Raw genomic sequence first — 26,989 nt, forward strand, 5'->3', positions numbered from 1 at the left:
TGCTCCTTACGAGGGTGGAGAGCTTTCTGTGATCCTGATTTCCTTTCTTCTTCAGCTGGACTCAGAGTTAACAGCTCGTCATGAACTACAAGTCGAAATGAAAAAGATGGAAAATGACTTTGAACAGAAACTTCAGAATCTTCAAGGAGAAAAGGATGCGTTGGATTCTGAAAAGCAGCAGATTGCCACAGAGAAACACGACCTGGAAACAGAAGTGTCCCGGCTCACAGGAGAGGTAACTGAATAGGGAAGGCAGAGTGCCTATAATGCCCTCTGTAGCCCCAGTGCAACTCAGAGAGCCAGACTCTGTCATCTCACTGCTCGGGAAGAAGCAGCTACTAATAGGTAGATGGTGCATATTTCTTAAGTCACTGTTTGGGGTTTTGTTTTGAAAACAATACTGAGGACCAGAAGTTTTGAAATTACAGAAAGACATAAGCACAAAATGAGTATTTCCAAAGCTTTACCCTAATATATTTATGAATAACGGTGGAACTATTTACTTATTTGCTAATTTTCCCTTATTTTAGTAGTATTTGATTTATCCTTACTTTCTGCAGTTGTAATATTTAGACAATCTGTTACCTGATATTCTGATAACAATAACTTAGGTGGTTATATAATTACCTGTATATGTTTTAAGTGTTAATACAATAATTTTATTTATATTTTATAATCAAAGGGAGAGTTTAATACAAAGCATGCCGAACATGAAGATTTGAGTTCTAGTTTTGACTCTCACTTAATAGCACTGGGACTTTAGACAAATCATGAGATCTGTCTTGATTGCTCTCAGTCCATGTTTATATAGGAATTTTAAGTGGTTTCTTAGGGTCCTTCTGGCTTTAGTAGAGAACTCATATCATTGTTTCTATAGGTTGCCAAGCTATCCAAAGAACTTGAAGATGCCAAGAAGGAAGTCGCTTCTCTCTCTGCGGCAGCTGTTGCTGTAGCTCCTTCAGTTCCTAGTGCTACTGTTCCCCCTGCCCCTCCTTTACCTGGTGGCCCTGGCACTGTTGCTCCACCCCCAGCTCCTCCTTTACCAGGAGTGGCTAGTATACCACCCCCTCCTCCTCTTCCTGGAAGTAGTACCGTTTCTCCTCCTCCCCCTCCTCCCCCTCTGCCAGGGATTGTGTCTGGAGCCCCTAGCATCCCTCCACCTCCTCCTTTACCTGGATGTACTGGCATCCCCCCACCCCCTCCCTTGCCTGGAAACGCTGCCATCCCCCCACCTCCTCCTTTGCCTGGAAGTGCCAGCATTCCCCCCCCTCCTCCTTTACCTGGAAGTGCTGGCATTCCCCCACCGCCTCCCTTGCCTGGAGGACCGGGAATGCCTCCTCCCCCCCCTCCTCTTCCTGGTTGTGGAATCCCTCCACCTCCTCCATTTCCTGGAGGTCCTGGCATTCCTCCACCTCCACCTGGAATGGGTGTGCCTCCACCTCCCCCCTTTGGATTTGGAGTTCCTGCAGCCCCAGTTCTGCCATTTGGATTAACCCCCAAAAAGGTTTATAAGCCAGAGGTGCAGCTTCGGAGGCCAAACTGGTCCAAGGTGAGACTGCCTATCATTTCTTCATCAGTAGTAGATCTTGAGAAGCCACTTGAATCAGGTGTGGCGGTACATGACCACAGTCCTAGTACTCAGGAGGCTAAGCAGAAGGACTAGGGGTGTAGGCTATCTTGGACTGCATAGTAAGACCCTGTCTCAAATCTCAAGCAAACAAAACATACCACTTCAGTTTCCTACTTTGTATTCTGTGCATAGGCAAGCTTCCCTTCCATAGAGCTTTTATCTGTTCATTTAAAAGTTCCGCGATTGGACTTATTCAACTCTTCCATATTCAGATATTACCGTGGAGAGTTCTGCAAGCCCTGCTCTTCTCATTAAGTTTTTTGCCTTTCTTCACAAAGTATGAGTACTTGACATTACTCATGTTATCTGGTGTGTAAATGAGTGAAATTGTGTTAATTGATTCCATAGGGTAAGAGGCCATTGTGAGGCCCAACTGGCCTGTGATTCTGAGTGAGCCTTTTGCTCTTCAAAACTTAAAATAAATTTAAGCCAGATTGATGGGGGAAATGTAGAAAAAGAAGATTTCAATTAAAACCTTAATACTTCTGAAATAAGATTGGGAATTAGGAGGACAAGTAGTCTAACTGACCCTAGTTCTTGGCCTTTCACCAGCAAACAAACAGGAAGCATCATTTTCTGATCCCCGTGAAGGACATACTCTGTCTTAGGTTAGCCTCATTCTCCTAAAACGTAGCTGATCACAGCCTAGTCACTTCATTTGCATCACCATGGGTTTTCTAGGACTAAAAGTTCATGGTTCAATATAGGAACTCTTCCCATTCTTCCTGTATCCGTAGTTTATGGCTGAGGACCTTTCCAAAGACTGCTTCTGGACAAAAGTGAAAGAGGACCGCTTTGAGAACAATGACCTTTTTGCCAAACTTACCCTTACCTTTTCTGCCCAGACCAAGGGTGAGTACCTTCCTCTTTAATGCCAATGTCTAGTGTAAGGTTTAGAATGTCCCTTCTCTGGAAAGGACATGTTGGGTGGAAGAGAGTTGAGTTTTACCATTTAGAAGGTTTCCCTATTATGGGTTTCCTAGGGTTGTGCAAGAGAACTGTTGCATGTAGATATTCTGTGTTCACATAAATATGGGAGTGTGAAATTAGAATATCACAAGCTCAATTTGGATCCTTTTTTTCTTTTGGTTGTGGGGCTTGAGGTAAGTCTCGTGGGGATTTTTCTGCCCAGGGTGGCTTCAAACAGCAATTATAGGTATGAGCCACCAGCACCCAACTTGGACCCATTTTGACAATCCTCTTGAATGAATTTTGGCATCGCCATCTCCGGCCTAGAGTACGTTTGAGTCTTTATTAGGTTGAGTGGCTGAGCAACTGTTTGCAATAACTGTGTATGTTTCTTTTTTTTTTCCTATTTGTTTCCAATATATGCTTTCTGTCTCCTGGCCCCTTGCTCCTGCAGCTTCCAAAGGTAAGCATACAAAAGAACCTTTTAGTTGAGTCTCTTGAATATTAGAGAAAACAAATGAAACAAAGGAAATTCTCTTTAGAAAATGGAGACCATCAATTGAGGACTGCTTTCTCTTGCTAGGTGTTTTTTTTTTTTTTTTAAGAGTCTAGAAAGGCTAGTAACTATGATATTAACTGAGAAGGAAGAAATGTATATAAAGATGAAGCTACTATGCACTTATTTTTTCTTTGGCAGGTAAGAGAATGATGTCATTTTGTTACATTTGTGTTGTGTTTTACAATTTTCAGAGTGTTTCAGCAAACAGAATAAATAATACCCTATTTGACCTTTAGTGAAATCTTATGAGACAGGTATAGATGTATATTGTCTATACTCAGCAGAACATACAGATTGAATAGTTTCTTTAGACTTTCTTTAGACTAAATGACCAGACCCAGGTTTTGTTCTGTTTTTTTTTTTTTTTTTTTTTTGGCTGAGGCTTGAACTCATACATAACCTGAGCTCTATCCTTGAGCCTGTTTGTGCTCAAGGTTAGAATTCTACCACTTGAACCACAGCACCACTATCTGCTTTTTCTGAGTAGATTATTGAAGTCTCACCAACTTTTCTGCCTAGGCTGGCTTCAAACTACAATCTTCAGATCTCAGCCTTCTGCACAGCTAGGATTACAGGTGTGAGCCACTGGGACCCTGCTTTTTTTTTTTAATTAAACTTCTAGTCCATAATTATTGTATAAGTTTGTGTTTTTCTTTTTTACCTTCATTTTTAGAAGCTTAGATTTTTTTTTTAATTGGGAAAGCAATCTCAAGCTCTCAAAACTTGAGAAGTAAAGGCACAATATTTCTCTCGAGTATGAACAAGAGTTACTTTATTCTCTGTGCTTTAAACATCACTAGTACAAGTACTCTAGAAAAGACTTTTATCCTTAATCCATTCAGAAGTATTCCTTCTATACAAGAATGAATAATGAGCCAATTCAATGTTTGGTTTGGCTCTGAGGATCAAACATAAGGCCTTGTGCAAATTACTTTCTTTACCCACTGAAATACAATCTCAGCCCCTAATTCCTTTTTAATACTAACACAGGTGTTGTCAAATCTGTCATTTGTAGTTTGTGTTGTCTGTACTGTGTATATGTGTGTTCTGGTACTACAGCTTGAACTTTGGGCCTTGCACTCTTGTTGGGTTTTGTTGTTTTGTTTTGTTGCTCACTACTGGTGTTCTTCCACTTGACCCATGCCTCCACTTCTGGCTTTGTGCTGGTTAATTGGAGATGAGAATCTCAGATTTGTCTAGGCTGGCTTCGAACCTTCATTCTTAGGTCTCAACTTTCTGTGTAGCTAGGGTTGAAGGTGTGAGCAACTGGCATCTGGCTTTCAGTCATAGTTTTAATGATGATACAGTTACATGATAAATACTCATTGCTGCCCTATAAGTATTCTTATCTTCCAGAAAAATAAGTAGTAAACTGGGTTAAATAACTTTCAAGACCATATAGTAAGTGCCACAGCCAGAGTTCAAGCTCCAGACTCTGAGGGAACAAACAAGGCATATTTATCTAGTACAGTAGAAGCCCTACTGAGGTGATTTCAGTACAGGTGTTTCCATTGTTGATGAAGTTATTTGAACACTAGATTTTGTCATACTGAAGTATCTCCCCACTGGCTTGCTAAACGCAACTTTCTGCTATTTGTTACACATGCCTATACCCCTGTATATTATTGATAACTGAAAACTCCTGGTTACATACAACTTCTCTAAGAATGGGCAGGAGAGAAAATACCTATCTCTTTGTACACTTGTGCCTGTCAAAGGTGACTTCACGCATTGCTCTAATAAAGCTCAAGAGCATTTGTGCTTTTGCCCAGTGCAGTGGCACACACCTGCGACCCCAGCTTCTGGACAAGCTGAAGCAGGAGGATGACAAAATTCCAGGCCAGCCTGAGCAACTTAGTGAGACCCTGGATCAAAATAAAAACTTTAGAGGTCTAGGATGTCTCCGTGGTGGAATTCTTGGTTAATCTGTGTGAGGGCCTGGATTCAGTCCTCAAGTGTGCTTACTAAGAGGTAGGAACTTAAGGATTTGATTTCATGTTTCTGAACTCTTTACCTCTTATAAATCAGGAATTTATCCCTTGCCAGGGGATGTATTAAATTCAGATTTATGAATAGTACCCTTTCCCTCTCTTCCTTCCTTCCCTCCTCCTCTTTCCTCCTCTCTTTGCAGTGATCAGTAAGGAGTCTTTTTTTTTTTTTTGGCCAGTCCTGGGCCTTGGACTCAGGGCCTGAGCACTGTCCCTGGCTTCTTTTTGCTCAAGGCTAGCACTCTGCCACTTGAGCCACAGCGCCACTTCTGGCCGTTTTCTGTATATGTGGTGCTGGGGAATCGAACCCAGGGCCTCATGTATACGAGGCAAGCGCTCTTGCCACTAGGCCATATCCCCAGCCAGTAAGGAGTCTTTTTATCATAGCTTTTTGTTGACTTAAATTTGAATTCTTTGGTCACATACCTAGTCAAATTTCATTTTCATATTTTTCAAGGGAGCATTTTCATCTCTGTATCAGCCCTGAGCAGGTCATTATATGCAAATACAGGCCAATTTTTTTCTGCTTTCTAATTTTTTCTTTTGTTGGGGGCTTGATTAAAATTACTGTCTTTTGAACCGTAGGATAGTGAGTTAATGATTGATGGCCTGAAGTGACCTTTCTTTTTAGGTGTATTCTTTGCAAAACTATTTTGAAAGAATGTCCTCTTAATAGGCATGAAATGAATAACAAGGAGCGTTAGACCTGGTAAAATCTGAGGGTGCATTATAGGAACTCTGAAGAACAGAACAGTTCTCCAAATGCTTAGTGGCAGTAATTTTTTTTTTTTTTTGCCAGTCCTGGGGCTTGGACTCAGGGCCTGAGCACTGTCCCTGGCTTCTTCTTGCTCAAGGCTAGCACTCTAGTGGCAGTAATTTAGAAAGTAACTCTGAGCTGAGTGCCTGTGGCTCACACCTGTCACCCTAGCTACTCAGGAGGCTGACATGTGGGGATCACAGTTGTAAGCCAGCATGGGCAGAAAAGTCCATGAGATTCTTAAGTTAATCTCCAAAAAGCCAGAAGTGGAGCTGGGGTTCAACTAGATCTGGCCTTGATCAAAAAAGCACAGGGAGAGTGCCTAGGCCCTGAGTTGAAGCCGCAGGGCCAGAACAAAAACAAACAAAAACTCAGCCGGTTGTTGGTGCCTCATGCCTGTAATCCTAGCTACCCAGGAGGCTGAAATCTAAGGATCATGATTCAGAGCCAGGAAAGTCTGTGAGACTCTTATCTCCAATTGACCACCAGAAAACCAGAAATGGCGCTGTGGTTCAAGTGGTAGTGCTAGCCTTGAGCTGAGGAGCTCAGGGACAGCACCCAGGCCCAGAGTTCAAGCCCCAGGACCTCCAAAAACAAAATGAAACAAAAAAACAACAATAAAAAACCTGACTAGCAAATAAGATCTTGGTCAAGAGTTGAGTATTTCATTAAAAGAAGCAGTATTATGACTAGGATTTAACTGTGAGTCCATACTTCAAGGCTTGTACTGTACTCATGTCTCAGAATTTAGGACAGTGAGGGTTCTTATTGCTTACCCATTGCCAACAAAGGGTAGGTTACCCTGCCTGCTGCACTTGCATAACTTTCTGGTTTTCATCCTTAGGCTTCAGAAGTTGCCTTTGTGAGGGGGAGATCCCCTCTTCTCTGGAAAAAGTATGAGGGTGTTTTCCTTTTTTCCTAAGATTCTCTTCTGTCCACTAGGTGGCACTCACCCAGTTGGATTTTTATTTATGTTGTGAATTTTTATAGCTTCTGCCACATTCTTTCAGAGACAAGATTTTATAAGAACTGAACCGGCCCTTCCTGGTCAAGTGAGAGTCTTGTCAGAAAGATGTCTGTTCTGTTTGCTTTATTTCTCTCAAGTATATGGGATTAAGACCAAACGTACTACACTGTACTTTTTGTCTTTTTTTTTGCCAATCCTGGGCCTTGGACTCAGGGCCTGAGCACTGTCCCTGGCTTCTTTTTGCTCAAGGCTAGCACTCTGCCACTTGAGCCTCAGCGCCGCTTCTGGCCGTTTTCTGTATATGTGGTGCTGGGGAATCGAACCTAGGGCCTTGTGTATCCGAGGCAGGCACTCTTGCCACTAGGCTATATCCCCAGCCTGTACTTTTTGTCTTTTAATGACTAACTTGTGTTGGGGTTTGAATAAGATGAGACTATTAGCATAAAGCACTTGGGAGGTTCAAGCATATCAGATAATAGTCCCTTGTGATCTAAAACCGTAAATCTTACCCTGTCAACTGGAGCTACAAGGATTCCTGTTCATAGAACAAGTACCATGTGACCTCTGTGTCCTCATCTCCCTGTTACCACTGATATAAAAATAAATGTAACTACCCCTTCACATACCCTTCCATACTCTAACCCTGACAGCTTCTGCTATGAATCTACTGAATTCAGTATTATGCCATTTTTTTGTCACCCTTGATAGGAAACCTCAGATTTCCAGTTCACCTTCCATTCCTACATTTCAGCCTCTATAAGGTTCTGTGTATTTCTTGTTCTGTCTCCTCCCATCCCACCCAAGCTCTGTGCTCTCTGGAATTAATTCATGGTCTATTACTAACACTGTCTCCTGCATCATCCAAAATCCATGCTCTAATGGAAACCCAATCTCGGGACACTAGTTTATATCACTGAGTTCTCCTGTTTGGACTGTCTACCAACACTAGCTGTCAAACAATACTGCAAGTTGATCTTTATTCTCAGTAAACTGGATTCCTGGTTCTTGGCCATTGCAGTGCTATTTTTAAATTTAATTTTCAGCAGTTAAAAAGGATTTATATTACATTCAAGAAAGAATTTACACTGTATTATATAAAATGAGTACTTATTCTATTGATGTTACTCTGGCCTCACGGTTCTTTGAATTCTTCTCTTGATCTTGTGCTTGTGCTTTCCTATGTCATTGATTCTCTGTAATCATTATGAATAATTGCAATTGTCCAGTAATTTTAGTTTCCCACCTCCTCCCCCATGATTGTTTTGGATTTGTGTCTTATTTCTCCCTCTGTCTCTCACTCATTCTGACCTCATCAATTCTCCTGCAGCACTGGACTTGTGGTCTGTCTTTCACCTTCTTGGTGGTTTCATCCTTGGTGTTTTTCTTCCATTACTTGTTTCTTTCCATTACTACTTCTTACTTGGCAAATCCATATTCTGGTCAATCCCAGCTCTCTATCTATCCTGCATCTGAAGCTGTGCAACTCCACACATACTAAAGAAGACCCTGACCCTCCTTGATATATTTTGCTCATTTGGCTTTCAGGGCTGCAAATATCTCTTTTCTTTCTACTTTACTAGTTCTTTCTTCTGATGTTTCTTGGCCCTTGATATTGCCATGCTGTCATATTTCAAACATTTATAGTCCTAATAATTTCAATTTCTTACTCTAAATGATTTTTTCCCCTTCCTCAAATGCCCAACATCTCTCTCATTCTCAGTTGAGGATGTTTTCTGTGTACTTAACTGAGAAAATTGAAGCATTCAGAATAGGAACTTTGCAAGACTGGTTTTCTTTCTTTCTTGATCTTCTTTCCTGTCACTATGGCCCTGTCTGAAAGTAGTTTCTGTATTAGTGTGATGTCTTCAACAAATGTATCTAATAGATGAAAAATAAAAAGTTTTCAGTTATCCTTTTCTCCCCTACATTGAGCATAGTTAACCATACCTTGTATGTGCATACACCTTTCTAGTAAATGGTTCAGATGTAGTTTATGTGAGAAAATGTAGGAAACTTCCAAACAGAACCTTATTTGAGAATTAAGGAGCAAGGGAGTCTGTCACATTGTATATACTGCTCTGCATTTAGTATCACATGGTTTAGCATCTTTTGATGATATTACATATAAGTCCACCTCATTTTTTTCTTTTGCGTACTTTATTATTTCTAATGTATAGTTGTATTTTCATGCGGTTACTATATAACCCCCATTGAAAACTTTACATTTCCATTTTCTGTATCATAAGCAGTGGTTCAGGAAACATCCTATATTATATTTATCTTTGCATACTTATGTTTTTGTACAGTAATTTGTTAAAAGTATAATTTCTGGGTCTAAGTAACTGTATATAGGATTACACAAATTTACATTTTCCACCAAAAATATGTAGTAGGGTAAAAAAAATCTTGATCACTAATAAGTTTTCCTTTATATATTCTTTCCTTAGCTATAAAGTAAGATGAAGAAGATAGTTTTCCATTTTGAACTTGTAGTGCTGTTACCCTCCCTGTCTTTGGTATTATCTGTAGTCAACCCACACTTCTGGAAACTTTCTAAATTCTTTTGTTACTTTGGTTCTGATCTGAATTTAATCATCCTCTCTGACTGTACTCAAAAGCTGCTGTTTTCTTACAACTAGTTTTTGGGGCATATAGAACTGAAATAGGGCATAACTTTAAAACCTGTGCTTGAAGGCTGCCAGAATACTTTCCCCCAGATGATTTAATGGTAGAGATTTAAGGGGAGGTGTCATCAGATAAAGAAATTAAACTTTATTTCCTTCTAAATTGAAGAAATCTTGATACATATATATTGTCTGCAGCAGTATGCTTTTCTCCGTTTCAGCCACCAGATGGCACATGGAACTCTTCTATTTTTGATGTGTCATTGTTACGCTTGGTAATGATGCAGTCACGTTCAGTTGTGATGCAGTCACGTTAGAGAGTGGCAAGCCCCGTTGCTTTGAAATGCAAACTGGTTAGAATGCTGCCCTCTGCTGGTCAGAAGATTTATTTGGAGGACCAATCAGCAGTAAAATTACAGCAGAAATGCCTTGCCTTTTGTCAGAGACTCTGTCTGCAATTAGGCTTTTGTTCTCCTGGGGATTTTTTTCAGCCAAGCTTTTTTTTTTTTTTCTTTAAAGGAACAACGTTAATGTCCTTTTGGAGGCCTTAAGACTGGAGAGTATTTTCTTTTTAGTCTGATAGTTTCATGAACTCATAGCTTTTCAGGATTTAAAGAGAGGATGAGATTTTTTTTTCAACCAACTTGCCTAGTTCATTATATGGCCCCATTATAACACATCCATAATCCTATTTCTGTCACATTTCTATTAGAGCTACTTCAAACACATAATAGCATCTATCTACTGAGTAAACATTGTGATTTGTTGATTTCTCATCATCTCAAGATAATACTATTTATATCCTATTTTTAGCCATCTAAATGTTGATATGTAACTGCTTTAACTATTACATGCAACTAGATAGGCAAATTTGATTGCTTACAACTATATATCCAAATTTGATTGCTTACAAAATGCCCTTTTAAGGCTCATTATTAATAGATCACCTACTTTTGCCTGAAGTTCTATCATTTTGATGTAGTCATTTCCTGCATTTACATGTCTGTTTGTAATAGTAATTTTCAAGTTATAGTATGCACAGGATTACATGAAATTGATGTTAAAGGAGTAAATTCCTTTCCACCTCTAGATAATATAAATGGAAAGGACTATAGAAGAATATGTTTCTAATAAGTATAATTATTAGAAATAATGACTTGATCCATTACTTTAGTGTTTATTTCATTTTCCATTTCTGCTGTCGCTATTGGCTATAAGGTCCTGCTTGTTTTCATAATAACATTTCAATTCCTCTACCTGAGTAAATGTACAAGTGTTGTCCTTGTCCTTACAGAGATCATACGAGGGAAACAATTGGACATTTCTTACTGACTGCTATTTTGGAAGCGTTATTTCAGAGGCACTTGTTTTTACAAAATTGTTTTCTTATTTTCTTCCCAGCTAATCTCAATAACATCTTAGAAAGATGGTCTGAAGAAGTTTTCTGGAGTCAGTGAAGTAATTGGGAATTTTCATCTTACGGACTGACTAGGCTACACACAGAGGATAGATAACAGGCAGAGAGCATTGTACTTGACTCAGTCTGTAGAACAAACCGGGAGCTGTAGAAACTGGAGGAGATTGAGATCAGAATGGAGAGAGAGGAGATGGCTTGCAGGTGTAACTCTTATCATATTTCCTTATTCTGTTCTCATGAAGACCTAGAGATGTGTTTAGGAGGACAGGTGGGTTCTTGAGGAAGTATCAGCAAAATGGAGGCACAGAGTGAGTAGAATATTGTTTCAGGGTTCTTTTACTACTGACTAGAGCCTAATGCTGCTGCCTCAAGGGGAATGCTCTGTTACAGAGTTCCTTATTCTGGGGGCTGGGAATATGGCTTAGCGGTAGAATGCTTGCCTTGCATGCACGAAGCTCTGTTCCATTCCTCAGCCCCACATATATAGAAAAAGCCAGAAGTGGCGCGGTGGCTCAAGTGGAGGAGTGCTAGCCTTGAGGAAAAAGAAGCCAGGGACAGTGCTCAGGCCCTGAGTCCAAGCTCCAGGACTGTCGCCCCTCCACCTCCTAAAATCCTTAATCTTACACGCTGTGGGAATTGTTGGATCTGATAATGGTCAAGTTTCTCAGTGACAAGTATTAGAGTGGTATATAGTCTGTTTTTCTGCATGGGTAACAGTTACTTATTCCCATTTGTCCATCCCATTTTCTCCATCCTCTAGAGGTAACCATTTCTTATTAGTTTGTTAATTGGCTTTAATAATACAATCATAAGCAAATACTAGTAATAGATTCTAATCCTTCTTGCATTTACCAAAAGTAAGATTACCTACATTGTTCACATGTTATTTCTATATCCAGAAGATTCTTCGTGTAAAGATCTTCCTCATTTAAAAATTTTTTGAGTTCTAAATCTTTTTTTAAAAAATGCATTACTTTTATAATAAGCATGAGAATATAACAAAAATAGAGTAATGAAATCTTTTTCAAAATAATAGCCACATCATCCCATTTGCTCCAGCTACATATTAGCTTGCATGCATGTCCTTTGGTTCCCTTGGCAATTCCCTTATGTAATCATGGACTGAAGAGTTAACAGCCCACGCTTCCAGCTCTGTAAATGTAAAGCAACTCACACTGGAGCCTTACAGCTATAATGGTGTGAAGAGAGAGTTGAAAATTTCTAAGAGGCCTCCATACCTCATTCCTCCATCACTAGGACAGAATACTTGGGTAGGACCAGAACTTTGTTGTCACTAACATAGGGATACTTCTCCATGAAGGCATATGTAGCCTTTTTCTTGAGCCTATCTCATTTTTGTTCTGGAGACAGATTGCTCTAGAATTAATCCTGTAATAGTCCTTTACTTTAGATCTCTTGCTGATAGCCAGTGGGGTGACAGAGAAGAATGCTCATTATTTGATGTTTGATGGGCAACATGGTTATATTTTATAACAGGAACAAAGGATTTGAAAGCATATTTATCAGTATCCAGGAAGCTTGAAGAGGATGAGGTCTGTAGAAATACTTGGCCATAGTACAGAGTACTAATGTCTATGTAAAGAGAGCAAGTAACAGCATCCTTTTTATAAAGGCGTGGTGTACAGAGGGATTAGAGTTATATAAGTCAAGTAAAGAGAACAATTTTTTTTTGCAATACCAACTGTTCCCCTCACTCCAAGTTTTCAGCATCCTTTTTACAACTGTAGTAATTCTTACCTGCTTTAAGAGCTAGTTCCTCTTTGAAAAAGCAGTTTCCAATATAAAAATCCACCTTTTATTTCCCTTGTAAGCTATGTTAGGCAAGGAAACTCCAGTTAAATAAAAGGATATTGGCAACCTGATTTCTGCAAAATTGGTTAGAATTCTTTACTCTTCACCCTACAGTAATTCCAACTCTATTATGCAAATCAGTGATTAGTGCTATGTGTATCTTTGTACCCTTTCTTTGCAAGAAAAATGCAAAAACCTTCTCAAAAACAAATGTCCTCATTTTTCTGTTCTGCTTGCAATTTTCTTTTCAGCCACGGGGTGAGCGCAGTTGAGTTGTTTTGGCTCGAGTTCCAGATTGTGAGGTCAGAGACTAGAGATTGGAGGAGAGGATCAGGTGACTTTCAGTAACAGTGATGCTCTTCCCACCCTCCTCCCCACCTTCTCCTCTCCCCTCCTCCTCCACCCTTTCCTGGCTTCCATCTCTGGAACAAAGAAGGGAAAAAAACAGCAGTATGACGAAAACCAGCAGCTGCCTCTGCACACTCAGGCTGGGGGCTGGGTGTTTATTCCATCTGTGCTCTTTGTTTTGCTCTTACCCCATTACTTCCCTTTCCTAACCCTGAATGAAATGGAGGTTATTTCTAGAATCCTTTGTTAGAGCTGATGGCTTAGAAATCTGCAGTTTACTTAGTACTTAGTGGATGTGGGTGAGATAACAGAAATAAAAATTGCTCAGGAGCCCCTAAAAATAATGAAGGGACTGCCTTCCTCCTATTTACTCGTGACTACCTATTTTTTTTTGTCAGATATTATGATGAGGCTCATCACCTTTTCTAATTCTGAAAACATTTCTGTAGTGCCTTACAGTATTAGCTTCGTTTCATAAACGAGAAGTATGAAATACAAAATTAATATGTCCGTTGCTTATCACGATCCTATAACAAGTAAATCTGCCACCAGCTGAGATCTGGGGGGCTCAGAATGCAGCACTTGGTGAGAGGAAGTGGCAGGAAGACGGAGGGCTCTGGGGAACCTGAGATGCTGCTCTGGGGACTGTCACTGCCAGCGGCCCTGGCTTTCACCAGTCATCATGTCCTGATTTCTTCAGAAATACACTTCAAGGAAACAAAATGAGGTGAAGGGCAGCGTGGAGATTAAAAATAATTGTAGAAATATGTCACCCAGCACTACAGCGGGACCTCTGGTCCTGATTCAAACAAGCTGGGTGAAACAAATGTGGAATTTAAGACCGTTGAAAGTTGTGATAATAGTATTACAAGTTTTTTTTAAGTAATTATCTTTTAGGGATGCATACTAAAATAATTCCAGAAGATACGGTATACGATGCTTGGATGTAGAAGCAGGTAGGAGCATTGGTGAAATAATTGGGTTTTGAATATCTTGTTTTTCCAATAATAAAAGTTTTTCTTTTAGAAAGGAAAATAGGTTTATTTCTAGTCTTTTTTTTCCTTAATGCATTTTTTCTACCCCTCTAGCCTACAGGCAATAATAGGCTTGTCTCATCCTTTTGCGCATATGCCCATGCTGCTTGGGCAGTGCCTGTCTTTCCACTCCCTGCCTACTCACACCTCAGGAGCGGATCTCTTCCTAGCACTCCCTAATTGAGTCAGCGTCCTGGGTGTGCTGGGAAAGTGGCTATGAAAAAACTCAGAGATGATGCAGTCTGAGTGACCAAAAGCTTTGTGGAAACATTCAGCATGGCTTTTTTGCTACTACTTCCAAGACTTAGTTCTCTCAGTAACTGGTTCTTCTAGTTTAGGATTTCTGTCTTTCAGGTGTATCCATTTCTGACAACTTGCTTCCTCCTTCCTTACCGCCTAAGCATCCATGATGATTTAATTCTATGGCCAAGAAGCCAGTGATAGGAATCTGGTGGCCTTTGTTGTGTACACTTTGAAGTACTGATTTTTTCCCCCCTGATGTAAACTACATCTCTGAGAAATATAAAGTAGAAATCTTCTACATAGAAAATTTCTCTTATTAGCCCATGATGGGACCCTTCTGATCTTTCTTCTTCCCCAAATCAGAGAATTCATAGAAAGCTTAATAGACATAGACGTGGTTTATTGTGTGTTGAGTGGATTTGATAACTCCATAGCTACCTTACTCTCATAGCAAGTTTGTTGTTATATGTATCTAGGAAATCCAGGTTCTTCCACAAAGATTCATTTTCCTCAGAGAGAACAATAATGGTATCAGAATCCACCTGGTATTTAGAAATGACGACTACAATGATGATGGTGATGGTGGTGGTGGTGGTGGTGGTGGTGGTGGTGGTGGTGGTGGTGGTGGTGGTGGTGTGTATATGTGTGAGCTGCTAGGGATCAGACACAGCGTCTCATACGTGCCAGGCAGGCTCTCCACCACTGAGCTATGTCCCCACTGAGTACGACAGTCCCACCTGACTTTTAAACTTCTGGTGCTTCTTTCCTTTATGTTATAGGATTCTCATTACCTCCCGTTAGGAATGTTAGAGAAACAGTGTATTTATGTAAGGGTTGCCATTTGCGACTCTGCTCTGTAGATGTTTCCACCTTCCTCACTTTGATTACATATTCCTTTTAGTCTTTAGGAGTTGGCTCACTCACTGGAACTGAAGCATTTAAGATTATGGAAAGTGTTTTCTCTAGAGTAAAGGCAAACGAATGTTTTGGGCAGAACAAGTAATGCTCTGGTCCTGAGTGGGTAATAATTAAAATTGGGTGGAGTTGCTTAATAGCTGTATCTTCTAGCCCTGCAGATATAACTGGCTTTAGAGCTAGTCCACTTCTCAGTGATACTTTCCTAAAGCCCTTTTCTCCATCCCACTTACTCACTCTTACCTTCTTAGGAACTAAGTTTCCAGGATGTTAGGCAATTCCCCACTCCTCCACTTCCTGTTTGTGCCCTTCATTGAGAGAAGCTTGCAACAGGAATTCCTGGGGAAGTGATGACTATAGCAGTTGGGCCCAGGGAGGGTGGGGGAGGGGCGCCTCCTTTTCCTTCAGTGGGCTCTTAGGAACTGTTACCATATCCAAGCTATAAGTGGGGTAAGTGATGCTGACTTTTTTGCCTTAAGGTTTGTCTTTAGAAACTGAATTTTTTTTCTTTTTTTGTGCCTCACTTTCTGCTTCCTAAAATTAAGGGTTTAGTATAAGTATCCAGGATCATGACCATTATCTGACCTCTTTGGGATTGTTTTGACATGCAAAAGTAGAGGAGATTGGGAAAATGGGGTCCCGGTGTCGGACAGCAGGGGGTGCCCTTTCTCTTTGCTTTATTGCCTGGCACTCCCTGCTGCATTCAGCCATTTTAGACAAATTGTTTTTGCTCCTAGCTAACTCCATTTTGTGTTTGTGACGCAGGAGGGGAAAAAAAAAAGAATTGGTGAAAGGTGGAGTTGGATTGGGGGAGGGAGTGAGAGGCTGAGGCGCAGCTGTGGACTGTTTTACTCAGCACTGGCTCACAAGGGAGTACCTTGCTTCAGGCTGCCTGGCTGCATCCTGAGCAATCGATGCTGCCAGCCCCTGGTAGCTGAGCAGAGAGCAAAGTGATGTTTGCCTCCTGGATGCTGTTCACAGTGACAAGATACTGGCTTTTGAGACAGAGGCTGGATCCATCCTGTCTCATCTAGACTCTTAAGCCTGGATTAGGCAGTTGTGCTACAGAGATATTTAGAGTGTTATTCTCAATTATAGGATCAACTGAGAAAAAAAGACCTCCCTCTCAAAAAAGGGAAAGGCACCCTTTTCATTCATCTGTCTGGGAAAATTGAGAAGTATTGATCCTTCTGAAATATTCTGGATTATTTTAATGCTAAAAATGCATACACACATACATAATATGTATGCACACATACCTGTACATAAAGACACTCATATAAATATCTGTTTGTCCATGGGCCTGTTTAAAAGCTTATCAACTAATGGCCAGTCTTATTTCACACACCTGCATCAACCTACTTGTCATCTAGTTTATCCTCATTGATCCTGTAAACCTTAAGTAGTTCAGATTGTGGGTCAGAAAAATAAGCACTTTAAAATTATTCCATTACCATTACCACATGTGTGTATTTTAAATTCTGCCAGATATCTAGTGTTAAAATTATCATATAGTAATTTTTATTAGTTTATTTGAATCAGAGCCAAAAAAAGCCTTCACATGGCAGTTATACTTGTAATTAATTTATCTTAATAATCTTGCAGTGTGATTTATAAAGACCTTAAGGTTCAGGTCAAAATGAAAAGGTGCACAGCTTTAGAAGAGGATGTGAAAGAACAATGCTCTATAGCCACAGAGAGAAAAAGACATGGTTGGCAACATTCCTCACAATCCAACGTGAGAGTCGAACCAGAGCCTTTCTTCTTGCCTCTCACACTTTCCTGTTTACATTTTACACAAGTGATATGCTAAAGTAAAAGCAAAATAAAACCCAAGTAGCTTACTTTATCTTTATTGCATCTAGTCTTTGCCTGGGCAGAATATATAGCTTTTACATGGTTGTAATTATGTGTGTATACATGTGTGGTATAGTTTATATAAATCATATGGGTATAAGTTAATGAACTTGCAAAAATAAAAATGAAATTTATACCCATGGAATCAATAACCAGATTTAAAAAAAAAATCATTACCAAGAGCTGCTTATACCCCCTACAAGCAACCCCTCATACCAGTAACAACTGGTCCCTTCTTCCCCTACCTCCCATCTCAGACTACTATCCTACATCAAATACCATAGATTCCATTTTCCGGATCCTGTTATCCGTTACACGTTTTCCTGCTTGCTTACTCTGATAATACACATTAAACATTAAGTATCTTCAGAACTGCTAACTTGTGCCACTTCAAAAGATAGATCCAAGTAGAAGTCAGTATTTGTTTACACCAAAGCTAGTTTATATTATGTAATTCTCAAATTCATCCATTTTGATTTCTATCCCTACCAGAATTTTAGGCCTTGCCTTCATCAATTAACTGGAACTCTCCACTCTTCTAATTTTTCTGAATCAGTCTCGTTCACAGACATTGTCTATTATGCATTAATACTTGATTTTGCGTCTGGGAATTGAAGATTTTATCTAGTACCTCAGTAAGGATGTGTGTATTCTGTTGTTGACTTTGCTTCTCTCCTTCAAACCACCACCAGATTTTTGTTGTTTTTGATGTTAATCTTGTTTCTGTGAAATATACCAAAATACAGAAAGCTACATGGAATAGAAATATTATTGAATGAATTTCATAAGGTAAATAGCTTCATACATGCCACATTAGAAGAGGCTTTCTAGAAAGCCTGTGGGAGCCTCTCTGTGCTCTTACCAAGAAAGACCACTGTCCTTGCCTATAGGATAATCTCTTCTTTGTGTTTATATTGTATCACCCAAGTTTACGTTTCTGAACATTATCTACAATTTAGTTTTGTCTGTGATTTTTTTAAGTTTTATTAGCAAGTGTTAGTATCACAGATTAATGGGACTCACTGTGACATTTCCATATATGCACATATTATGCATTGATCCTGTCTACCAACCCTCTCTTTCCATTCTCCCAGTCTCTCTTTGGCTTTCAGGTCATCTTTTACTTTAATTTCTCTATATAAGAGACACTACTCAGTACTTGTATTTCTGTATCTTACTTTCCTCCATTTAATACTGTCTCCCAGTTCCATCCATTTTCCTACAAATGACAGGATTTTATTCTTTTTACTAGCCTGTGGTTTGGAAGACCCTTCTATTTCCTTTACTCCATAGGTTCCTATCCCTCCTCCTTTTCTTGATGTCTAATTCTTGTAGACACAGTTGAATTTGCTTTGTGTTATTTCCCATAATCTGGATTTTGTCATTGTTATAGTGTAGTCTATATGTTTTTGTCACCTGGGTTTGCTGTTAGTCATTTGATCTAAAAGGTCAATAGAACGGAGCTCTTTGTCAAAACATGTCCCAACCTACAACGACCTATGACAAGAGAATAATGACACCAGACAGTGGAATTGAGGTTTGGGGCACCTAGGTAGGCTGAGTTTGGTGGTTCATGTCTATAATTCCAGCTACTTAGGAGGAAGTGATTTGGGAGGATCATAGAGGACTGGCACTGGCTCAAGTGGTATAGTGCCTGCCTGCTAAATCATCAGACCAAGTTCAAACTCAGTACCATTGACATGAAAATAAGTGTAAACCAATCCTACCTCTTCTTGGACCTTTCTTATCCCACATAAATCTAAAATCAGATTACCAATTTGAAAATTAAACCTACTAGGATTTTTATTGTGTTCATTCTATAAAGTAATCTGGGATGAATTGACATCTTAGCAGTGAATTCAGCAGACCTCTGAGACAAATCTCACTTAACTGCTTCCCAGGTCCCAGTCTAGTATTTTGTTCCTGATGTTGGCTATTCATTTCCAAGTGTTGAAATGAATAACCAACTATCTATATCTAATCTGTCAGCCCCTTCTCATTGTTAAATATTGTTCAGTCTTGCCAGAGGTGTATTGAATTAACTGATCTTCAAAAAAAAACAACCCACTAATTTTTGGTGTATTAGAGATTTCATGCATTTCTATCCTTACCTGTATTAAAAAAATTGTTTTCTTATTCTAATTTCTTGAAATAAGTTCTTTAATCCTTTGTTGTCAGTCTTTTTTCCTTCATACATGCTTTTTTTTCCTTCATACATGCTTTTGAGATTGTACATTTCCACTTAAAATAATCTTGTAGGCGCTTCAGTGAAGTTCTAGTAGGAAGTGTGTTGCTTTCTCACAGTTCTAGAGGATAGAAATCTGAGGAAAAGGTGTTAGCTGACTCAGTTTCTTCTGAGACCTCTCTTGGCTTGCAGAGGGGCATTTTTTGGTTGTACCCTCATATGATTTTTTTCTTCGATACGCTTATTTCTAATTTTGTAATTATTCCAAATTTTCTCCTCTTGTAAGGACACCAGTCAGACTGGGTGAGAAACCATTCTAATGCCTGATTAAGTTTTAACTTAGGGACCCTAACTACAAGTTTAACCACATTCTGAGGTGTGGGGGCTTAGGACTTCATTGTGTTAATTTGGGGAGTGCAGAATCCAGCCTACAATATATTGCCTACTAGTTATTACTTAGTTCAGCAAATTTCTCTTTTTAGTGCTAAGAGAATGGAGCCCAGCTTTGAACATACTAGGCAAGCCCTCTACCACTCAGCTACATCTCCAGCTCTTTTCAATGGGTTACATAAAAGAGCCTCATCTACATACATGCTGTGTATTTGTTTTCTGCTGCTGTTAACACTAGTTACCCAAACTTAACACCTTTCACTTCTGGAGAATTTTATTCTTTAAGCTCTGGAGGCTATAGGTCCTGAAATCCTAGCCATGTTGTGTGTCCATCTGGGGCTGTAAAGGAGAGCCTTTTCCAGCTTCTAGCTTCCTTTCTTGGCTTTGGCTCCCTATTCCACACTAAAGCCTGCAGCGTATCTTCAAATTTTTCTCCATCACATCTCTCTGACCCTGACCCTCCTGTCTCCTTCTTATAATAATCCTTTCATTTATATTCGGACTGGTTTAGATAATCCAAAATAATCCTCTCATCTGGGATCTTTAAATTATTCACACCCATAAAGCCCCTTTGGCTATGTGAAGTTTTATATTCATAGGTTCCAGGAATTCAGATGTAGACATCTTTGGAGGTCATTATTCTGTTTACCACTTGGCAGTTTTCAGGGAGTTTTGTTTTTCTTACTTTTAGATAAGTGTGTTCTGGTCAGTACTTTTATAATTTGAGTCTTTAAAAAAATAGTTTAAAGAACATTTTTATTTTCGTTTTGTGAAGCGCTCTGTATACGTCCATTAGTTTCTTTTTGTTGTGTTTACATCTTCCATATTCTTATTTTTTGTTTCATCAGATGTGGAGAAAAGTAAAATTAAAGTTTTCTATGCATTGCACTTTGCAATGTAATGCTGTCAGTTTTTACTTTACATATTTTAGGAAATATATTTTTTAGCTGGGTATTGGTGGTTCACACCTGGAATCCTAGCTACTTAGGAGGCTGAGATCTGAGGATGGCTGTTCAGAGCCAGCCCAGCCAGGAAAGTCCACCAGGGAGACTCTGACCTCCAATTAAGCATGTGTGCCCACACACGCACGCACGCGCGCACACACACACACACACACACACACACACACACACACACACACACACACACACACACACACACACACACACAACAAGTGGAGCTGTGGCTCAAGTGGTAGAGCACAAGCCTGGAGCACAGAAGCTCAGTTTAAGCCTCAGGACCAGCACCCCCTGCCCCATGGCATTTCAGAACTTATAGAAAAGTTGTAGAATAATATAGAAAAAATCCTGTACGTTGCCATATTCTTCAAAATGTTGCCATTTTATATTTGCCTAATTTTTTTCTATGTTCATGCACACACACACGTTCACTTTCTTCTGAACCATTTAAGAGCAAATTGCAGGCATGATGCCGCTTTATGATTCTTCAGTGTCCATTTACAACCACAGGATGATTATCAGAAGTAGGAAATTAACAGAAAGTAGTTACGAATCTATAGACTTCAAGTTTTGCTACTTATCACCTAGGTGCTTCCCCCACCCTTATCCCCTTGATCCTGGAACTTGACCCTGAGCTTTTGTGTTCAAGGCTAATAACCCTCTACCACTTAAGCCACAGCTCCACTTTTTTTTGTATTTAATTGGAGATAAGAATCTTCTCTCCTGTATTTTCCTGACTGGGCTGGCTTCAAACCACAGTCCTCATATCTCAGCTTCCTGAATAGCTAGGATTGCAGGTGTGAACCTCTGCTTGTTTTTTTTGTTGTTGTTGTTTTTTCCATTTCTTTATTGTCAGAGTGATGTACAGAGAGGTTACAGTTTCATAGGTAGGGCAGTGCATACATTTCTTATTTGTGGCCCTGGCTGCCTTCAAACACATTGTGTAGCCCATGCTGCCTCAAATTCAGCATCTTTCTGCCTTAGCCTCCCAAACACTGGAATTACAGGTATGTAGGTATGTACTACCATACTTGCTTACTTTTTTTTTTTTTTTTTTTTTTTTGCCAGTCCTGGGGCTTGAACTCAGGTCCTGGGCACTTCCCTGGCTTCTTTTTGCTCAAGGCTAGGACTCTACCACTTGAGCCACAACATCACTTCTGGCTTTTTCTTTATATGTGCTTCTGAGGAACGGAACCCAGGGCTCCGTGCATGCTAGGCAAGCTGTCTACCACTAGGCCATATTCCCAGCCCATATGTTTTTTAAAATTTATTTTTGATAGGGCCATGGCTTGAACTCAAATAAGCTCAGTTGATTCTCTCCCATTTGAGCCACACCTCCAACCTTGTTTTTTTGGTGGTTACTTTGGAGATGGAGACTCATGGTCATGGACTTTTCAGCCTGGGCTAGATTTCAACTTTGATTCTCTGAATCTCAGCTTCCTGAGAGTTGGGATTATAGGTGCACGTCACTATGCCTGATTAAAATTCTTACATCTTAACACTTTTTTTCTTAAAAAAATAATTATAGAGGAATTATCTTTTATACTTTTTCGTTGGCCTTAAATATTATTTTGCAACTTCAGCTATCTTCTATTAGGATTTGCCTCATGTAACATTATACTTACTCCTTTTACTTCAGCCTTTCTATATCCTTAATCTAGATGGTTTTCTAGTAAGTAGCATATGAGACTTTTCTAGTCTCATATGTGTGGCTCAAGTGGCAGATCAATAAAGAGCTCTCTTGATTTATTGAGTATGAGGTACATTAGACACTAAGCCTCTTGGGTATAAGCAAACTCTTCAATGTCAGTTTTAGGGGAGGAGCCAAGATTCTACTGTGGGAAGCTTCTGGTCATGTGGAGGGACCACAGCAGGTGATGGTGGCCTTCTTGTTGGCATAGTCTTCACAAATCAGGGGATATCACACAGTGAGAAACAATGGAGCACAGACAATTTTGGCCTTAATTGGAACATATAGTTTATTTCTAGTTAATGTTACTTGAAATATTTGTGTCTACCATCTTAGTTTGTGTTTTCTGTGTGTTCCATTGTTCTGTGTCATGTATTGATTTCATTCCATTTAAAATATTTTGTCTTTAGTCCTTCCTAACTTTAGTTGTTTAGATATTTGCTTAATGTCCAAATGATTTAGGTATTTTATATTTATCGCTTCATTGAATTCTAGTATTTCTAATCATACTTGGAATGATTGTTCTTTGATATTCATTGGGATTTGCTTTTACCAAGCATATAATCAATTTTAGAAAATGTGCCATGCACATATAAAATGCCTAAGCATTGTTAGATGTATTTTTATGATACTACCAATTAGATCAAGTTTGTTAGACGTATTCATATTTCTCTTTCTGAAGTCTGTGACTGCTTGTTTCAGTAGTTTTTGTACAAATGGTGTTTTTTTACTCCAGTTGTTGATTTGCCTTTTAAGTCAGCCATTATTTTTTTTTTACATTTTGAAACCAAATTCTTGCCTGCATTTGGATTTAGAATTGTGATGTCTTCCTTGTGGCTTCCCCTGTATTATATAGAATATGTTCATTCATGACAATTATTAATGGTGGCTTCTCTGTTAATACTTGAATGCCAACAGCAGCTTCCTTTGGTATTTCTCTTGCTTTCTGTATCTTCGGCCACTATTTTACTGTAAACATATATGTATTATACTTAAGATGTTTCCCTTGTAAGCAGCACATACGTTAGTGAGTGGTCAATTCAGTCTATTTATTTTAATCTTTTTTGGTAGTATGTTTAATACATTTGAACTTAATTATAGTTTATTACTGTTTATTTTGTTTGGTTTAGTTTTCCTGATTTTATATCCTTTTATCCATTCTTGTCTTCTTATGGAATTACTTAAAACTTTTAAATTATTTTTTCATTCTCCTATTTTTATTTACTGTTTTCCTACTGGATTCTTTAGACAACATGCACAATTGACTTATTATACTCTGTAACACAATTTATAATTTTGATTATTTTCTATATGACACTAGAACTTTACAATATTTTAACTTATTTACTGTATGCTTTCCTTTAGAGTTCGTAACATCTCGCATTTAATTCTGCACATATTTTAAGTCCCACAAACATTTTCACTATTTTTTAAAAATCAGTATTCACTTAATATCTTTGCTGTGGTTTTCCTTCCTGTTTGCATTTCTAGGTGCCTTTTGAAATACAGTTCTTCTTTTGCTTGAATCAATGCTCCAGTTAGCATTTATTTTAACTCAATTCTGCTAGTAATGCGTTCTCTGTATCTTGACTGACTATATCTTTATCTATGTTTAAAGGATTTTTCATCTTTTTCTTTGTTAAGAACTTTGTCATTGTTCATTTAATGTAATTTATTACATTATAATATGTATTATTATGTATTATTATACATTATTATAATGTATTAATGTATTATTGCATTATAATGTAATTTATTTCTGAGCCGGGGAGCTGGAAGCATCGATAAAAGCCCCAAAGTTCAAACACCCAGTACTGGAAAAAGAAAAGAATAAAGTGTAATGGGGAACCCCCCCCCAAGGGAGGGGACCACAATGTAATGGGGTCCGAGGGTGGGGGCATCCCCCATACCTCCACGAGTCCACCACTCAGAGACAGTCTCAAGTAAAAAGATGGATTTATTGGGGAAGTAAAAAGTATACTGACTGGCCAGGGTCATGGCCCAGACTCGGGAGCTGGGACCACAACCATAAGAAGCAGGCTGGCTGGCCAGGGCTGCAGCCCCGACTCAGGAGCTGGGACTGCGCGCACCAGCGCCCCGGGCCACACTCAGGGTCGGGTTATAAGGCAAACATCACAGTCAAACTTGCCACACTCAGGTGACCAATGAGGATACAGCTCTTACAGAGCACGCTAGGCCACACGCAGGTGGCCAATAGAGTTACAGTCTGTCTCATAGTATCTGTTTGAACCAACCTATCATTCTAGTTAGAATTGGCGCATGGATTTGGCGGGGCTCACAAGATGCAGGTGGATTCGCCTACTCATAGGAGGGCACAGGTTCCCTTGAACCTCCCAGGCCTCCAGGTGGTCAATTTACATAATGTATCATAATAAAGGGGAGCTTCCCTGGATAGGGTGGGGGAGGCCTTAGTGGAGATGGAGTTGGCTTCTGCTCTAATCTGAGCTGGAGTCAATCTGATGCCCCTCCACAGTTAATGATGGCACTGGCCAGATTTGACCTCCCTATTACAAAAGCAAAAGCCAGGCATGGTGACACATGCCTAATGCCAGCTACTTGGGAGGTAATCATGAAGATCAGGCCAGCTTGAGCAAAAATTAATAGGACCCCCGTCTCAATCATTAAGCTGGGCATGGTGGTATACACCGGCGGTTCCAGTTACACAGGTAAGATTACAGGCGGAGGGCACCCAGGCAGAAACATGAGACATTACTCAAAATATAACTAAAAAGATAAAGAACTTGGAGGCATGGCTAAAATGGCAGAGAGCCTGCCAAGTGCAAGCCTCTGAGTTTAAACCCCAGTACCATTTTTAAAAATAGAAAAGAAATCCTTTTAACTCTGATAATGTGCCAGGTGTTTATCTCTGTGTTTATCCCTAGATTTCTCTGGGCTTCTTCATTTTGTGTGCTGAAATCTCTCATCACTTTTGGTAATGATGCACCAGCTATTTTCTCTTTCTTGGTTTCCAGTTGCACAGTCGTCCAGTCTCTGGAGCTTTTCACGGTTCTCACGTCTCTTATATGCTTATTTTTTGTTTTTCTTTACCTCTTTTCTTAAGTTTGATCTTAGCCTCTTCCAGTTCACTAACTTCTGTGGCCTCTTATCAAACACCTCTGCTGAGCTCTTCTTTTCAGTTGTAATCTTTTTTTTAACTGTAGAATGCCCATTGATATTTTAAAATAAACTCTGGTGAACTATCATCTTTTATTTTCCTCTGATTTTGCATCTTTGATTGACATGTGTTGGTTGTTCAGAATAATGGGTTCCACTTTGACATTGTCACACGTGCCTCCATACTTTGCTTGTCCCATCACCTACCCGAGTCCCTTCCTTCCCCTCAATGCCCCTTCCATGGCTTTGTATTCATTTGTTTTGAGTTCCTACATGAGAAAACATGGGATGCTTTGCTTTCTTAAGAAAGAAAGTGCTTGCCTAATTATTTTAGTTTGCTTAACGTGATGATTTTAAGATACTTTTTTTTTTGTTTTCTTGAGGCAGGATCTCAATATTATATAGCCTTTACTAGCCTTGAACTCAAGATTTTCCTTCCTTAATTGTAGATGTGCACCACCACACTCTACTTGCTATCTCCCCCCCCCCCCCCGCCCCTTTCCTTCTGATGATACTGAGTTTTGAACTCCAGGCCACAGACACTTTACCACTTCAGCCATGGCCCTGCCCTTTCCGTCTATGTTTTTCAACATGCTAACACTCTTTAGCTTAAAAATTCTATGAGCTGATTCTGTTGTCTCCTTCAAGTTGTGTTTATTATTTGTTTTCTCGTCTTCAGTTTGGGCAAATGGTTTTGCCTTTAATGCTAAGTATGTATACAGCCTTTGCTTTCCCCAGCTGAACAAGGGGAGCATCTCCTTTAATACTCCCCACTTTGTACAGTCATTGGACCTTGACAGTCCACCCTTGCTCCATAGAGCAATCAAACTGGTATTCGAGCTGCGTTTACCTCTGTGGGCCACTTTACCATTGTCTGCTGAACTGTTTTAAATGTTAAAGCTTGTTTTCAAAGCATTAGGCCAGCACTTTAAAATATCTTGCCATGGGGACTTGGGCCCATCATTAGAAATGAAATTTCTTGTTTCCGTTCATATTCGTATGATCTTCCATCCTTCCCTCCCTCTCTCTCTACTTCCCTTTCTTCCTCTCTCCCTGCTTCCCTCCCTCCCTCCCTTTCTCTCCCTTTCCTCTTTCTCTTCCCCTCCCTCTCTTCTCTCCCTTCCAGTAATTTATACTATTGTATCTTAACCTAAGAAATTGTTGCCTACCCCAAAGTTTGTTTTGTATTTAGATTTTTCCATAATTTAGATTTTTCTATAATTATATAAGTGACTGTGAATATGCATATAGTTATTTATTGTATCGATTGAATTCACGCACTAGATTTTCCACTTGTAGTATCCTGTTTTATATATGTATACGTGTGTGTGTGTATATATATATATATATGCACATACACAGCCACTTCTCCTAATTCTAGAACATGCTCATTGTACTTACAGGAATTTTGATCCACTATGAGGCTCTACTTGTTCCCCTCAATATGGCAATTGCTAATCTTTTTGTTCTCATGGATTTGCCTATCATTTCATTATCAATATCATACAATACGTGCCCCTTGTTTCTGACTTCTTTCATTAATCATAATGTTTGCAAGGTTCACCTGTAT

General features: G+C 39.4%; 1 protein-coding gene and 1 long non-coding RNA gene across 3 annotated transcripts in view; both read left to right on the plus strand.

Moving 5' to 3' along the window:
• Positions 1–26,989, plus strand: part of Diaph1 (diaphanous related formin 1) — a 96,097-nt gene that overhangs the window by 46,389 nt on the left and 22,719 nt on the right. For both annotated transcript variants that reach the window (XM_048331015.1, XM_048331014.1), the window contains 4 exons: positions 56–235; positions 878–1,549; positions 2,368–2,482; positions 2,994–3,002. In XM_048331015.1, the coding sequence (XP_048186972.1) occupies positions 56–235; positions 878–1,549; positions 2,368–2,482; positions 2,994–3,002 (976 nt within the window). The remainder of the gene's footprint in view (positions 1–55; positions 236–877; positions 1,550–2,367; positions 2,483–2,993; positions 3,003–26,989) is intronic.
• LOC125339792 lies at positions 19,134–22,461 on the plus strand. The gene is made up of 3 exons (XR_007208619.1): positions 19,134–20,376; positions 20,492–20,495; positions 22,331–22,461. It is a non-coding gene; the product is annotated as an uncharacterized LOC125339792 (long non-coding RNA).

This window comes from Perognathus longimembris, chromosome 22 (genome assembly GCF_023159225.1).
Source record: "Perognathus longimembris pacificus isolate PPM17 chromosome 22, ASM2315922v1, whole genome shotgun sequence".
NCBI lineage: Eukaryota > Metazoa > Chordata > Mammalia > Rodentia > Heteromyidae > Perognathus > Perognathus longimembris.